Source organism: Paramormyrops kingsleyae, chromosome 1 (genome assembly GCF_048594095.1).
Source record: "Paramormyrops kingsleyae isolate MSU_618 chromosome 1, PKINGS_0.4, whole genome shotgun sequence".
Classification (NCBI taxonomy): Eukaryota; Metazoa; Chordata; class Actinopteri; order Osteoglossiformes; family Mormyridae; genus Paramormyrops; species Paramormyrops kingsleyae.
The window spans coordinates 115,991-132,507 of record NC_132797.1 but is presented as its reverse complement, the minus strand read 5'-3'; the positions used below and the strand labels follow the sequence as shown (position 1 = coordinate 132,507).

The following is a 16,517-nucleotide window of genomic DNA, read 5'->3' as shown; positions in this document are numbered from 1 at the left end:
TTGTTTTGCTGGAACGTGATTAATTCAGGTGTGACATAATTTCTAGCTCCGACTTCTGACCTCCGAGGTAAATGGATGGCAACCTTAGGACTTCATTTTCCTCTAGGGTTCAAGCTGGAGGAAAGCAGCCCGCAGGGTGTGAATGAGTGCCGGGTGATGTTAGCAGATCCCTTTAGCAGCGGTCATGCAGGCGCTGACTGTTTCTGAATCAGTGCGTGAGGTCGAGGTGTGGCCCGCTGCTTCATCGCTGAGTCCGGACACCTGATTCTGAGTTTGCATGTGATGGTAGCCCAGGGCACAAACGCAGCCTATCATTAGAAATGAGGTGACATCTGAAGATGCTTCACTGCCCTGCAGGCTTTACCCTGCCCTGGGTGCGATGTGGGGGGTAAAAATACCCATGGTGGAGGAGCGGTGTCCTGTTATGCCCTGGCCACTGGCCGTTTACATGACAACAGCTGTGCCGTTGTCAGGCTGGCTATTTTGAATGCACTGTGTGTGTGTGTGTGTGTGTCTATGAGGGGGGAGTGTGCCACATTGTGGGAACCTGTGGGAACATTTTTCAGGCGCCTACAATATAAACCTCATATTTATAAAAATCTTTAACTGACCAGAAAACTTAATGAGCCAAATGTTTGGTTCCTTATGGTTAAGGTTATGGCTGAAGGTTGTTGTTAGGATTATGGTAATGCCCATAGAAATATATGGAGTGATTCCCACAATGATAGGAATATATGGTCCATATTCCTGATGGCTATGGTATAACCTGGAGGAAAGCTGACACACTGGTTTGTCCCATTCCAGTAGCTGAGACCCCATAACCCCAGCCATGTCCGGCTCCTACGATGACTCCATGATCGACGTCTCCAGTGACAGCTTCTGGGAGGTGAGGCTCTCATGCAAACACACATGCATGGAGATCACAGCTGCTCACTGCGGCCAAGAGTAAAACACATACATTTCCAAAATGCACACAATCACCCGCTCCAGCGCATGCCCCTATAAGATTGCAAACAGCATATGCTCAGGTTTGGACACCAGTGTCCTGTCCCTCCCTCACACATGCACAAGCAGCAGTAATCTCCAGTCTCCTCTAAATAAGTCCCATTTTTGTACTTGCATGACGTTTGCAGTTCCATCTATCCATCCTCCCTCCCTCCCTAACCACTTATCTGACCGCGCCCCAGGCATAACATCATCCTCTAAACTGATGTCACTGTGCCTTACATCTTCAGATTAATTACTCAAGGCTCAGGACTGGTACAAACTCTAACTGTAAAAATATTAGTGAGATTTTAATCTGGTGACAAGTTGATACTTTGTGCACTCCCAAGGGATGTGCACCTGCTGTCACGCACACTTATCCAGCTGTGTAGCCGGCTTCCTTAACAATGATATCATTTAAGAAACCGGGAGAACGACAAGCTAATTCCAGGCAGGTTGATTTAGTCACAGAAGAGAAACTCGATGCTCACTCGTTTTATCAAACTGCTAGGCCCTGCTCCCTCTGGTTGTCCTCACCTCGGCCCTGCTTCCTGTAGCATTTTCCACATTTTCTACCCCACGACCTTCTTTCCCTGTGTCCTGCTTCCCCTCCTTGCTTTTCCTCCCCGCGGCCCTCTTCCCCTCCTTGCTTTTCCTCCCCGCGGCCCTCTTCCCCATCCTTGCTTTTCCTCCCTGTGGCCCTCTTCCCCCTCTTCCCCTCCTTGCTTTTCCTCCCCGCGGCCCTCTTCCCCCTCTTCCCCATCCTTGCTTTTCCTCCCCGCAGCCCTCTTCCCCCTCTTCCCCATCCTTGCTTTTCCTCCCCGCAGCCCTCTTCCCCCTCTTCCCCATCCTTGCTTTTCCTCCCCACGGCCCTCTTCCCCCTCTTCCCATCCTTGCTTTTCCTCCCCACGGCCCTCTTCCCCCTGAGATCACTGCTGCACATTCTCATTCCCCTCCCCCATCCTCCCTTCAGGTGGGGAATTACAAACGCACGGTGAAGCGCGTGGACGATGGGCAACGCTTGTGCAATGAGCTGATGAACTGCATCCATGAGCGTGCACGCATCGAGAAGGCGTATGCCATGCAGCTCACCGAGTGGGGCAAGCGATGGCGGCAGCTCATCGAGAAAGGTAACCCCCCATGATGCTCCCTGAATCACCTGAGCGTCGTGGCTCTGCTTTCTGACCACTGTGATTGGTTTCCTAAACTGGATCTGACCCTGATTCCCTCAGGTCCCCAGTATGGAACACTGGAGCGAGCCTGGACTGCCGTGATGACCGAAGCGGAGAAGGTGAGCGATCTGCACATGGAGGTGAAGACGTCGCTGATGAGCGAGGACTTTGAGAAGATCAAAAACTGGCAGAAAGAGGCCTATCATAAGCAGATGATTGGTGGCTTCAAGGAGACAAAAGAGGCAGAGGATGGCTTCCGCAAAGCCCAGAAACCCTGGGCCAAGAAGCTCAAAGAGGTATGATTCCATGTTTAAGGAGAAACACTGTGCTGTGAGCCTGGGCGTGACTCTGGGCTTTACGCGCAATAAACAGGCCTGCTTCTGTTCCTACTGAGGCTGCTCTGTGCTCCATGATAAGAGTGGGAAAGTGATTTGCTGAGGAGAAAGGCCTTCTGGCCTGGTCAGGAGCACTGGATCCATGCTTGCAGGCCCTGAAATGGATATTAACACTATTCTGATGGGGTTTTGGGAGTATACATTTCCAGTATGCCAGCAAGAAGCAGGCTTAGGACTGAGCCTGTTACCAGTACCACTGGGTTGACAAATCCCGAGAGTTTTGACACAGCCCATTTATTTGCTGACATAGCCTTGGAAACTGGCCCTTGTTTATATTCTGGCATCAGATGCCTGTTAGCGAATGTGATGTGATGTGTGACATGTGGCATAAACCAACATAGTCAAATCATTAAGGGCCAGGAGCCAGCAGAGGAGAATGAGTTTGCTGATTGGTCTATGTTTCCCCCCCCCCCCAGTGATCAGAGCCTGGCTGTTAAGCAGACAAAGCTTCTTGGGCTGATTAGAGGTCTATTTAATGTCATATTCATGCAAAGGCCTGCTTGCCTGGGTTTAAAACCAGGACGGTGTTCTTATGACTGTATGGGGACCTCATTCAAACCAACAAACAGAAAGGCTCTGGTTATGGTTCTAGGACTGGTGGGCAAAGGATGTTTTTGGTTTCAAGTACATAAGAACATAAAAAAATAATAGATTTGCAAACAAGCTCACTTGGAGGGAATTAAACTAATAATTTAAAGTTTGCAGGATCTTGTCGAGCTCAGATTTGAAGGACTCTAGGGTTTTAGCTTGCAGACTATTCCATAAGTTTTCTCAGATCCACACTAAAGTGTTCCCCCACTAATTTCCGACTGTGGCTATAGGTTCTTGAATTAGAACTTATTTTGAAGTAGCAATTTCAATGAACAACATCTAGACCTGTTAGAACCTTATATACCTGAATCATTTCACCCCTTAGTCTCCTACCTTTCTGCCAACCTTTGCTCGTAAGACATCCCCCTAAGGCCAGGAATCATTCTTGTAGCCCTGTGTCGGGCCGCGTCTAAAGCAGCAATGTCCTTTTTGTGGTAAGGTGACCAAACCTGGACGCAGTATTTTAAGGTGAGGTTTGACAAAGGAATTATACAATCTTAGCGTTACCTCCCTAGATTTAAACTCAACACACCTGGAGATGTAGCTCAGCATCCTCCATCCATCCATCCATCCATTAACTTCCGCTTATCCGAGGTTGGGTCGCGGGGGCAGTAGCCTCAGCAGGGAAACCCAGACTTCCCTCTCCCCAGCCACTTCCTCCAGCTCCTCTGGGGGAATCCCGAGGCATTCCCAGGCCAGCCGAGAGACATAGTCCCTCCAGCGTGTCCTGGGTCTTCCCCGGGGCCTCCTCCCAGTGGGACATGCCCGGAACACCTCACCAGGGAGGCGTCCAGGAGGCATCCTAAGCAGATGCCCGAGCCACCTCATCTGGCTCCTCTCAATGCGGAGGAGCAGCGACTCTACTCTGAGTCCCTCCCGAATGACTGAGCTCCTCACCCTATCTCTAAGGGAGAGCCCAGCCACCCTGCGGAGAAAGCTCATTTCGGCCGCTTGCACTCGAGATCTCGTTCTTTCGGTCACTACCCAAAGCTCGTGACCATAGGTGAGGGTAGGAACGTAGATCGACTGGTAAATCGAGAGCTTTGCCTTTTGGCTCAGCTCCTTCTTCACCACGACAGACCGATGCAGCGCCCGCATCACTGCTGACGCCGCACCGATCCGCCTGTCGATCTCCTGCTCCATCCTTCCCTCACTCGTGAACAAGACCCCGAGATACTTAAACTCCTCCACTTGGGGAAGGACCTCCTCCCTGACCCGGAGAGAGCACTCCACCCTTTTCCGGCTGAGGGCCATGGTCTCGGATTTGGAGGTGCTGATTTTCATTCCAGCCGCTTCACACTCGACTGCGAACTGCTCCAGTGAGAGCCGAAGGTCGCGGTCTGATGAAGCCAACAGAACCACATCATCTGCAAAAAGCAGAGACCCAATCCTGAGGTCACCAAACCGGACACTCTCAATGCCCCGGCTGCGCCTAGAAATTCTGTCCATAAAAGTTATGAACAGAATCGGTGATAAAGGGCAGCCCTGGCAGAGTCCAACCCTCACCGGGAACGAGTCCGACTTGCTGCCGGCAATGCGGACCAAGCTCTGACACCGGTTGTACAGGGACTGAACAGCCCTTATAAGGCAGCCCGGCACCCCATACTCCCGGAGAACTCCCCACAGGACTCCCCGAGGGACGCGGTCGAATGCCTTCTCCAAGTCCACAAAGCACATGTACACTGGTTGGGCAAACTCCCACGCACCCTCAAGGATTCTGCGGAGAGTATAGAGCTGGTCCACTGTTCCACGGCAAGGACGAAAACCACACTGCTCCTCCTGAATCCGAGGTTCGACTATCCGACGGACCCTCCTCTCCAGCACCCCCAAATAGACCTTACCAGGGAGGCTGAGGAGTGTGATCCCCCTATAGTTGGAACACACCCTCCGGTCCCCTTTCTTGAAGAGGGGGACCACCACCCCGGTCTGCCAATCCAGAGGCACCGCCCCGATGTCCACGCGATGCCGCAGATGCGTGTCAACCAAGACAGCCCCGCAACATCCAGAGCCTTGAGGAACTCCGGGCGGATCTCATCCACCCCCGGGGCCCGGCCACCGAGGAGCTTTTTAACCACCTCAGCGACCTCTGCCCCAGAGATAGGCGAGTCCACCAGACTCTGCTTCCTCATTGGAAGGCGTGTCGGTGGGATTGAGGAGGTCTTCGAAGTATTCCTTCCACCGACCCACAACATCCCGAGCTGAGGTCAGCAGTGCACCATCCCCACCATAAATAGTGTTGATGCTGCACCGCTTTCCCGCCCTGAGACGCCGGATGGTGGACCAGAATCTCCTCGAAGCCGTACGGAAGTCGTTCTCCATGGCCTCGCCAAACTCCTCCCATACCCGAGTTTTTGCCTCAGCAACCGCCGAAGCCGCGTTCCGCTTGGCCCGCCGGTACTCATCAGCTGCTTCCAGAGTCCCACAGGCCAAAACAGCCCGATAGGACTCCTTCTTCAGCTTGACGGCATCCCTCACCGCCGGTGTCCACCAGCGGGTTCGGGGATTGCCGCCGCGACAAGCACCGACCACCTTACGGCCACAGCTCCGGTCAGCCGCCTCGACAATGGAGGCGCGGAACATGACCCATTCGGACTCAATGTCCCCCGCCTCCCCCGGGACATGGGCGAAGTTCTGCCGGAGGTAGGAGTTGAAACTCCCCCTGACAGGGGATTCCGCCAGACGTTCCCAGCAGACCCGCACTATACGCTTGGGTCTGCCAGGTCTGACCGGCTTCCTCCCCCACCAGCGGAGCCAACCCACCACCAGGTGGTGATCGGTTGACAGCTCCGCCCCTCTCCTCACCCGAGTGTCCAATACATGCGGCCGCAAGTCCGATGACACGACCACAAAGTCGATCATCGAACTGCGGCCTAGGGTGTCCTGGTGCCAAGTGCACATATGGACACCCTTATGCTTGAACATGGTGTTCATTATGGACAATCCGTGACGGGCACAGAAGTCCAATAATAAAACACCACTCGGGTTCAGATCGGGGGGGCCGTTCCTCCCAATCACGCCCCTCCAGGTCTCACTGTCATTGCCCACGTGAGCATTGAAGTCCCCCAGCAGAACGAGAGAGTCCCCGGGAGGAGCGCTCTCCAACACCCCTTCCAAGGACTCCAAAAAGGGTGGGTATTCTGAACTGCCATTTGGCGCATAAGCGCAAACAACAGTCAGGACCCATCCCCCCACCCGAAGGCGAAGGGAGGCTACCCTCTCGTCCACCGCGGTAAACCCCAATGTACAGGCGCCCAGCCAGGGGGCAATAAGTATGCCCACCCCAGCTCGGCTCCTCTCCTCTCAGCATCCTGTTTGCCTTTTTAACTGCTTCCCCTCATTGGTGAGGGTGAAACATGGAAGTGTCAATATACACTTCAGCTGGGTACCGAACATTGGTACTTTTGTGGTACCAACCGAAATGCTCTGAGGATGGGAAAATGATCTTTTGGTACCCAGTTCTGATACCCAAACAGTAAATCTCGACATCTGTGAGGTACTTGTGTGAAGATCTAAGGTTACTGGCGGTCTAATGAAATGTTACACAAACGCGTCATAAAGGCCAGAAGGAAAATATGCCCAGAGACAGCTTTGTGAACTGGCTTGTGTGTGTGTGCTGTTGCTTTTTGTGTCATATAGTGTAAATGCCCAAGAAGTCAAGTGTGGTTCCACAGGGTTCCAGACTATCATTTGGTCACATTTTGCCTCAGCAATCGCTGAAGCCGCATTCCGGTTGGCCCGCCAGTACTGATCAGCGGATAGGACTCCGTCTTCTTGATAACATCAGGGTTCCCCCTGGAGTTTGATTTCAATTCTTCACTTTTCTTTGTATTTTTGCTTCTATTAATCAAATTCTTCACTTTTTTTCAGCATCCGTTTTTTAGTCACTCTCTCACCGCTTCTTAATAAATTAATCATTAAACTCACTGAATATACACTGTGATTGGTCAACTAACGGCATGGGCGAGTCACGAGTCTACTTGATAAGGTTGGGAGAATACTGTGTAAAAATTTGCGTGCTGGCGTGCTGAAAACATGATGTATAGTACGCATTTCGGAAATAATGTTCTAATTACTATATATATAAGGTAAGCTAATACTTTCCCGGTGTTTCATAGTACCTTTGAGAGGGACATTCTAAAACGCTTAATGTGAAAGCGCTTAATGTGGTTTAATGTACCAAAATAGCGACCAATAATAACCAAATTTCGCACACACACATCTGGTCGTCATAAAGACTTTCACCTGACAAAAAAATCAAAACCGAAATACAAGGAATATGGACTTCATTTTACGTTAAGCGTTTTCCCCTCCATTGACGCCCATTATAAGGAAAAGGCTTAATGTAACTTAAAGTACCAAGACAGCCACCAAAAATCACCAAATTTCTCACACATATATCTGGTCATAAACACTTTCACCTGACAAAAAAATCAAAACCGAAATACAAGGAATATGGACTTCATTTTACGTTAAGCGTTTTCCCCTCCATTGACGCCCATTATAAGGAAAAGGCTTAATGTAACTTAAAGTACCAAGACAGCCACCAAAAATCACCAAATTTCTCACACATATATCTGGTCATAAACACTTTCACCTGACAAAAAATCTAAACTGAAATACAAGGAATATAGACTTTATTTTACATTAAGGTGAAAGTGTTTATGACCAGATATATGTGTGAGAAATATAGTGATTATTGGTCGCTATTTTGGTACATTAAACCACATTAAGCGTTTTCACATTAAGCGTTTTAGAATGTCCCCACACCGATCGATAACATTTGCTACTTTTAGAACGGCCCATGCTCATTTGACATGGATGATCGACGATCGTGTGTCCGGGGCGCCGGGCCAGTTTTGATTAGGTGCTACGGTTGAAAATTGGGGGAAAATGAAATTCGACTTTTCAAAAATTCAAAATTCGTCATTTGAAAATTGAATTCGCCAGAGTGACGATTTGATGCCGTTTTTCTTCGTCACCATGGGTTCCGTTTTCGTCAATGACGAGAGTGACGAGCGGCAGCGGGAACCCTGTAACATCCCTGTTTGCTGGTGTCCACCAGCGGGTTCAGGGATTGCTGCTGCGACAGGCACCGGCCACCTTACGGCCAGAGCTTCGGTCAGCCACCTCCACAATGGAGGCGCAGAACATGGCCCATTCGGACTCAATGTCCCCTGGGCGAAGTTTTGCAGGAGGTAGGAGTTGAAGCTCCTTCTGACGGGGGATTCCGCCAGACGTTCCCAGCAGACCCGCACCATACGCTTGGGTCTGCCAGGTCTGACTGGCTTCCTCCCTCACCAGCGGAGCCAACCCACTACCAGGTAGTGATCGGTTGACAGCTCCGCCCCTCTCCTCACCCGAGTGTCCAAGACAAATGGCCGTAAGTCCAATGACACGACCGCAAAGTCGATCATTGAACTGCAGCCTAGGGTGTCCTGGTGCCAAGTGCACATATGGACACCCTTATGCTTGAACATGGTGTTCATTATGGACAATCCGTGACAAGCACAGAAGTCCAATAACAAAACACGACTCGGGTTTAGATCAGGGGGGGCCTAAGTATGCCCACCCCTCCTCGGCGCCTCTATATATAGTCCGAACCTCACAACCTCGCGCACCAGTTCAGGCTCCTTGCCCCACCAGAGAGGTGACTAGGTCCCTAAAGCCAGCTTCTGCAGCCGAGGATCGGTCCGCCGAGGTCCCCGCCTTCGGCCACTGCCGAACTCACACTGCACCCGACCCCTTTGGCCCCTCCTACAGGTGGTGAACCCATTGGAGGGGGGACCCACGTGCCTTCTTCGGGCTGTGCCCGACCAGGCCCTACCCCCAAGCCTGGCTCCAGGGGGGGGGGGCCTGGCGACCTGTATCCAGGCGAGGGAAAATGTGTATCCATGTTTTTACTCATCAGAAGGGGTCTAATGAGCCACACTTTGTCTGGTTCCTCACCCAGGACCTGTTTGCGTTGGGTGACCCTACCGGGGGCATAAAGCCCCAGGCAACTTGGCTCCTGGGATCATTGGAACACGCAAACCCCTCCACCACAATAAGGTGTCAGCTCCAGGAGAGGTCATTATCAATTAAGCAGATAAAAGGCCAGGAGTTGATTTGAGGTGTCTTGTTTGCATTTGGAAGATTGAGGTGTGAACATACAACATGCGGTCAAAGGAACTCACTCAGAATGCAGGTGAAGCAGGCCATCCTGAGGCTGTGAAAACAGAAAAAAATTATTCAAGAAATTGCTACAACATTTAGGAGTGGCAAAATCTTGTTTGGTACATCCTGAGAAAGAAAGAAAGCATTGCTGATCTCAGCAACGCAAAATGGCCTGGACATCCACGGACTACAACAGTGGTGCAAAATACCCCACCTCGCGTTGTGATGTCATTCCCCACTGGTACCAGTTTTTACACCACTGGAAAACCAACACTTTGAAATACCATACTTTTGATACGTTCTCGAAGTACCCTGATGTCATATAAAGTTATGCTCCCCTCTACATGTACATTAGGTGCCCTTGCAAGGCAGATATGCTTTTACAAACATAGCACCTTTCCAACGAGGGTAATCCACATGCAGAACTAATATATATGGATCATCGTTCACTGGAGGAAGTACTACCATCCTTTCTGTCCTGGCAGTCTCTATGGAAAGGAGTGTAGCCATCAAAATTATATTCATCCCCATCACTATCACTCAGCCATGTTTGTTATTCCTATTACATCATAAGACACTGATGAAATTAAAGCCTCTAAGTAATTATTTTTTTGTTTGTTTTTTTTTTTGCCAGTGTTGGTGTGGACTTGGGGTTTCATGCTGTCATTGCAGGTGGATATAATGAAGAAGGCATATCACTCAGCCTGCAAGGAGGAGAAGCTGGCCACTAGCAGGGAGAACAACAGCAAGCTGGAGAACAACAACCCAGATGCTCAGAAGAAGCTGCAGGACAAGGTGGAAAAATGCCAGCAGGAAGTGCAGAAGGTGTGTCCGCTTGCCTTGTCTGTAACAAGTGTTAAGCTGAGGGATTCCGTTAAAATGCATCAGTGTTGCCTGAAGAAGGATTCTGAGAGGATTGCTAGTACATTCCTTCCCTCACCCCCCATACCACCACTATCCTTGTTCACAGTTTAGTCACTTCACTACTGCAATCCCCTTCTGTCTGGTCTGACAAACAAATCCCTCCATAAGCTTCAATTACTTCAAAATTCTGCTGCTCGTATTATTACTAAAACCCCCTCTATACATCATATCACCCTGTCCTGCAGCAGCTGCACTGGCTCCCGGTACCTCTACGCATTAATTTCAAAATCCTCCTCTATACGTTTAAGGCCATCCACAACCTCGCTCTTCCATACCTCTCTGATCTTATTCACATTGCTACTCCCTCTCGTTCCCTCAGGTCTTCCTCCTCTATACGTTTAAGGCCATCCACAACCTCGCTCTTCCATACCTCTCTGATCTTATTCACATTGCTACTCCCTCTCGTTCCCTCAGGTCTTCCTCCTCACTACGTTTAAGGCCATCCACAACCTCGCTCTTCCATACCTCTCTGATCTTATTCACATTGCTACTCCCTCTCGTTCCCTCAGGTCTTCCTCCTCTATACGTTTAAGGCCATCCACAACCTCGCTCTTCCATACCTCTCTGATCTTATTCACATTGCTACTCCCTCTCGTTCCCTCAGGTCTTCCTCCTCTATACGTTTAAGGCCATCCACAACCTCGCTCCTCCATACCTCTCTGATCTCATTCACATTGCTGCTCCCTCTCGTTCCCTCAGGTCTTCCTCCTCTATTCATCTCATCGTCCCTTCTGCCCGCCTTGTCACTATGGGGAGCAGGGCATAATGTTGCTCTGCCCCCCGACTCTGGAACTCCCTAACAAAAGACATTAGAAATATAAACTCCTTTTCTCTTTTTAAAACGCATCTGTTTAAAAGTGCCTACTCTGTGAATTCCTTTAGCTTTTTATACTGTTTTAGTTTTATTCTGGTCGTTCTTATTCATTGTGTAATTCTGTGCGGTGTCCTTGTGTGCTCTGAAAGGCACCTTTAAAATTAAATGTATTATTATTATTATTATTATTATTATTATTATTATTATTATTATTATTATTATTATTACATTGCAGTGCGAGTTGTGTGTTGACCCCTCTAACCTGACCTCCCTCAGATGAAAGAGCGGTATGAGAAGTCTCTGGAGGAGCTGGACAAGAGCACACCCCAGTACATGGAGAACATGGAGCAGGTGTTTGAGCAGTGGCAGCAGTTTGAGGACAAGCGGATTCGCTTCTTCAGGGAAGTCCTGCTGGAAGTGAAGAGTCATCTGGACCTGTCTGCCAACCCCAAGTAAGAGTGACACTCTTTTGCTCCAAGTCCCATCTTGCACCTGTCTCTCACGTGACCTCTTTCTGTTTGATGACTTTTAATTTGGGCTGTGTGCCATATTTGCGTGACCTCATGTGGATCGTTAAGGTACTCTGACTCATTCAGTTGCTGACTCTGTTTGTTCAAGGTTTTCTAGTCCGGCTCCTGTAAAAGTCCTTGCCAGCTGTTGAGTTATTTCGGGTTCTGCTGAATACTGATCTAGGAAGCATGCGTAGAAATGGAAGAAACCCACATGTTCTTAAATGAAAGAAAACTAAATAACTGTAAATGCTCTCAGGTTCCAGACAGTTTACCATACACTAGAGGACACCATCAAATCTGCAGACGTGGAAGAGGACTTGAAGTGGTTCCGGTCCAACCATGGCCCTGGGATGCCCATGAACTGGCCACAGTTCGAGGTACTGGTGAGCTCGCTAATCTGTCTGTGGGTGCAAGTGGGAGATAGCAGATGCTGAGGCTGCCACTGGGGACTGAAAGCTGCAGTCTGTCATAGGTTCAGGAATTCAATTCAGTTCAATTTATTTTTATATAGCGCCTTTCACAAGTCGCCCCAAAGCACTTTACATGCGTGTCTTGTGATACACTAATACAGATGCATCATTGATACAGAATAATTCAAAAGCAGGGAAAATGGAAGACAAAGAAATGAAATGAAGGCATTTAACTTCAAGATGTTTATTGAGCAATTAAAATGTAGTCTTTGGTGTAATTTGAATGTTTTCCTTTACCATGCCCAGTAGGGTGTTAACCGAGCTTTGTGTTGCAGTTTCATCTCTAAACATATTCCCCAAGACTAATTATCTCTTTTCCTATGTTGATCTCTTGTGACGAGGGACAGGCAAGCTATTTGGGTGCATGCTCTCTAGGATGATGATGTAACTCCTCTCCCGTTCCTTTCTGAATCACCTGACAGAACCTGGGCCAGTCTGTTTCTTCCTCCCGTGTGCGACGGTCCATATTAGTGAGTTCTGCATGGTGGATTCCACTCGCTTGAAAGCCCCTTTGTTTGTACTGAGCTCCTCTTTTTTCAGGGCTTTTTTTCAGCCCTGTCATATTTCCGCTAAATGGGGGAGTGGGACTGGAGAATACCTGTGTAATTCTTTCGTCCAGTGAAAGCTGCCAGCACAGATGCTGTCTGTCCAATGAGAGCTATTCATGTGAGTTGTGGCCAATGAGCTTTGACCATACTGATGAGGAAGCTGAAGTGTCTCATCCAGTAAAAGCATTCCTGTAGTCCTTGTAGAATTGTACCAAGCAGAATATGGGACTGGAGTTCTACGATGGCGTTTTCTCCTATGTTCTGGTTATTTGTGAAAGAAGGCTATCAGTTGGGTCAATGATGTGAAGTAGGCAAAACTAATCCTAAACAAAACTAAACAAAGCAAAGATAAACTGATGTGCGAGACTGTGCTCAGCCAGGCGGGACATGCCAAAGATGTACCCACTGTGGCACCCCCTGTTGGCAGAGAATCACACCACTACTCCCCACTTTGGCTGTGTTCACCAGGATGTGTGTCAGCTGTAGCATGGACCTCCGTGTTCTACAGCAGACTCAGATCCCACAGTTGAAGCGCCCGGTTTGGTCAGGTTTGCCGCAGTCTGTTATCGCTCCATTGCGATACTGTTTCTACGGTATTCCTCCAGTGAAGGCCGTGAGCCTGGGAGGCCTGCGCTACCCTGCTGGATATTGGGGTGTCGCACAGGTGGAGGCTGTGCTGATGTTGGTTAATTGGGGCTTTTGTCTTAAGCATGGGTATGACGGTGAGTATGGCCTGTGCTTTAGTGCTGCTGTGGAATTTTCGTGATCTGTTGTACGCTACTGTGGTAGGACACACACAGACACACACACACTTTGTATTTATATCTTTTTGGGGACTCTCCATTCATTTCCATGAGACAAACTCTAAATCCCAGCAATGAGAGGCTTAACCCCTACCCAGCCCTAACCTTAACCATAAGTAACCAAAGAGAACAGAAGACTTTTGGAATTTTTAGTTTGTTGATTGGAGTTAGATTTTTATAAAATTGAGTTTCCCTTTGTGGGGACTGAAAAAATGGTCCACACAAGGTCAGAATAACAGGTTTTTATCACATTGTTGCGACATTTGGTCCCCACAATGTAATATATCCATGAGAGTCACTCACTCACCAACTCATAATCCAGTGTTTCAGTTCTGCAAGTTCCTACACCACTGGGTGAGTGGTTTCCTATTACAATTAACATCCCAATGTTTAAAATTAAGTGTTGAGTAACTGCATGAAAATGATTCCACACACAGGGGATAATGATCTCTGCCAGTTTTGTGTTTTCCCATGCTGTGTTAAAGCTGCACACTGCAGTGAGTATCCAATGAAAATATGCATTTAGCAGGGATTTACACAACTGATATTCAACTACACATTTTCTGTGTAAAGGTTCAAATGTGCTGTCCCATCATCGCTGCACAAATACACATAAAATAAGTATGCTTTTATGCTATTGCAACAAGAAATTACCAGATATTTTAACCTTTATATGGCAAATGTGTACTTCTGTACCACTTATGTCATTCCCTGATTATTAGTGATTGTTGGGGTAACATCTCTCCACATCAGGCTTTAGACAGACCTGTGCATGACATGCTGATTGACCTCACTGTAAGACTATTAACTGTTTGTGTGTGTGTTTGTGTGTGTGTTTGTGTGTGTGTTTGTGTGTGTGTTTGTGTGTGTGTGTGTGTGTGTGTGTGTGTGTGTGCGCGTGTGCGTGCGTGCGTGCGCGCGTGCGTGCGTGCGTGCGTGCGTGTTCGCGCACACCCATTTTTCAGGAATGGTCCATAGACCTCAACCGGACCCTCAGTAGGAGAGACAAGAAGAGGCCATCTGATGGAGTCACCCTGACAGGGATAAACCAGGCCAGTGAACCAGCAGCCAAGACTAATGACAGGTAATTAGGACTCCTATCAGTACCAAAAACATTGGTCTTTGTCCTCTAGCTGACCTCTGTTCTGCTAGGGTGGCGGTGGACAAACACTGACATCCCAACATGGTCTCTCCTCTCCCAAACACTGACATCCCAACATGGTCTCTCCTCTGCCAAACACTGACATCCCAACATGGTCTCTCCTCTGCCAAACACTTACATCCCAACATGGTCTCTCCTCTGCCAAACACTGACACCCCAACATGGTCTCTCCTCTGCCAAACACTGACACCCCAACATGGTCTCTCCTCTGCCAAACACTTACATCCCAACATGGTCTCTCCTCTGCCAAACACTGACACCCCAAATTGGTCTCTCCTCTGCCAAACACTGACACACCAACATGGTCTCTCCTCTGCCAAACACTGACACACCAACATGGTCTCTCCTCTGCCAAACACTGACACACCAACATGGTCTCTCCTCTGCCAAACACTGACACACCAACATGGTCTCTCCACATTCCCCAGAACTGAACATCACAGAGCTGTGTGAGTCGCAGTCTGATCTTTAGCTCACCACTTACTCTGATCCTTACTGCTGAAGTGTGTAAGGAATTTGCGTGCTGCGTCTGTGCTGTGCTCCGATGTGGGGATGCTCGGCCCTCCGATGTGGGGATGCTCGGCCCTCCCTCTGTTCGGTGCTGCTGAGTCTTCCGTGTGCCATGATGGTGCAGGTTGGTCACACTTTTCTGTCTCCATGCCACCAGCCTAACCCTAAGCAGCAGTCCAGAGCAGGGAAGCTCTAACCCGTTTGAGGAGGAAGACGCTGACCAAGAGGCCACGCCAGCCCTCCCTGTTGCTGACGAGGAGGTTAAAACCAAAATGTTGGTGATGCCATCCTTCCTTCCGTTGCTGCTCCACTGTTCTGTGTTTCCTGTTCTTCTGTCGTCCTCAGTCTTTTCACTCCTGTTCCCCAGTTAAAATGGCAATGTCTTTGTGAGCAAAGCGGCCCATGTCGCCGTGTTTCTCGCAGCAGAGCCTGCATGTGTCCCATTGTCACGCGAGCCGTAGTCAGACCCATGCATAGTTGCGGTTGTGTCCCTTTTCCGCTTAAATTGACACAGCTGGGCTGTCTTTCACCAAATAAAGTTGCAAAACTACAGTGGAAGATTGAGATATCCGGTTCCTTGGGTAAATGCATGCAATTCGCTATCTGGTTCACTGTCCCAAACCTTATTAGTTCATGTCAAATTTTTGGCTCTGTTAAAGCTAGGTAAATATTTAAAGTTGGAGCAGTAAAACTGGACTTCGGAGCAAACAGGGCCTTTTTGCCCTTTATCCCAGTGTTTGACCTACAGCGGGAAACGAATCCTGCTCCTTCCTGTGTTTTAGCATGTTTTAGCTGCTTGGGTCTGACTGGGTCTGACTGCAATGCAGCTTCTGTGTGCATCAGTGACGCTCTGTTGTCCTGTGTGTATTGGGGGGTGGTCTATGCTTCATCCTGGATCGAGGTGTTCCCGGCTCCTGTAGCAGTGTGCCTCCCTCTGCTGGTGGTTGGGCAAGCTGCATGCATGCCTTGAGACTGACGGACTCTTATCAACAGCTCAACTGCATGACATGTTGATGTGTGACAGAACTCAGGGGCTTCAGGTGGCTGTATATTTCACATCATCCGGACAAAATGGAATCGACCACGTCAGTGAGAATTATCTGTTGCAGTTAAAATGTCAGCACCTTGTTCGTTCTGTGACTCACCACAACACTTGATGGCACATAATGTTTTCAATGCAGTAGACCCACATGCACAGTGCAAATAAACGTATTGTGGCAACTGTGTGAGTCATTTAAATAAAGATGACTGTTTTGCAATTGAAGTTGCTCTCTTTATTAACAACCACTATTTCCTTAATACTAGCAGTGGCACAGAAAGCCAGCAATTTCAACAACACTTATGGTTATGCACTAAGAACACGTTCCATGGCAGACATTAAACGGTTACGGTCACTATCAACATAAATACACAGATACATGTATTAATTCACCCAATTGAGATACATGTGATGTGCTAACTGCATATAGTTCTGCTGAC

General features: G+C 48.8%; 1 protein-coding gene across 11 annotated transcripts in view; it reads left to right on the top strand.

Annotated features, from left to right (window-relative positions):
- Positions 1-16,517, top strand: part of pacsin2 (protein kinase C and casein kinase substrate in neurons 2) — a 30,581-nt gene that overhangs the window by 11,265 nt on the left and 2,799 nt on the right. For 4 of the 11 annotated variants that reach the window (XM_023795517.2, XM_023795522.2, XM_023795518.2 and 1 more), the window contains 9 exons: positions 808-886; positions 1,958-2,114; positions 2,217-2,452; positions 9,968-10,120; positions 11,310-11,485; positions 11,802-11,922; positions 12,438-12,485; positions 14,332-14,450; positions 15,196-15,312. In XM_023795517.2, coding sequence (XP_023651285.1) covers positions 830-886; positions 1,958-2,114; positions 2,217-2,452; positions 9,968-10,120; positions 11,310-11,485; positions 11,802-11,922; positions 12,438-12,485; positions 14,332-14,450; positions 15,196-15,312 — 1,184 coding nt within the window. In that variant the 5' untranslated portion in view covers positions 808-829. Of the gene's footprint in view, positions 1-804; positions 887-1,957; positions 2,115-2,216; positions 2,453-9,967; positions 10,121-11,309; positions 11,486-11,801; positions 11,923-12,437; positions 12,486-14,331; positions 14,451-15,195; positions 15,313-16,517 lie in introns of all 11 variants that reach the window. The other 7 variants (XM_023795515.2, XM_023795521.2, XM_023795516.2 and 4 more) reach the window with 4 other exon arrangements.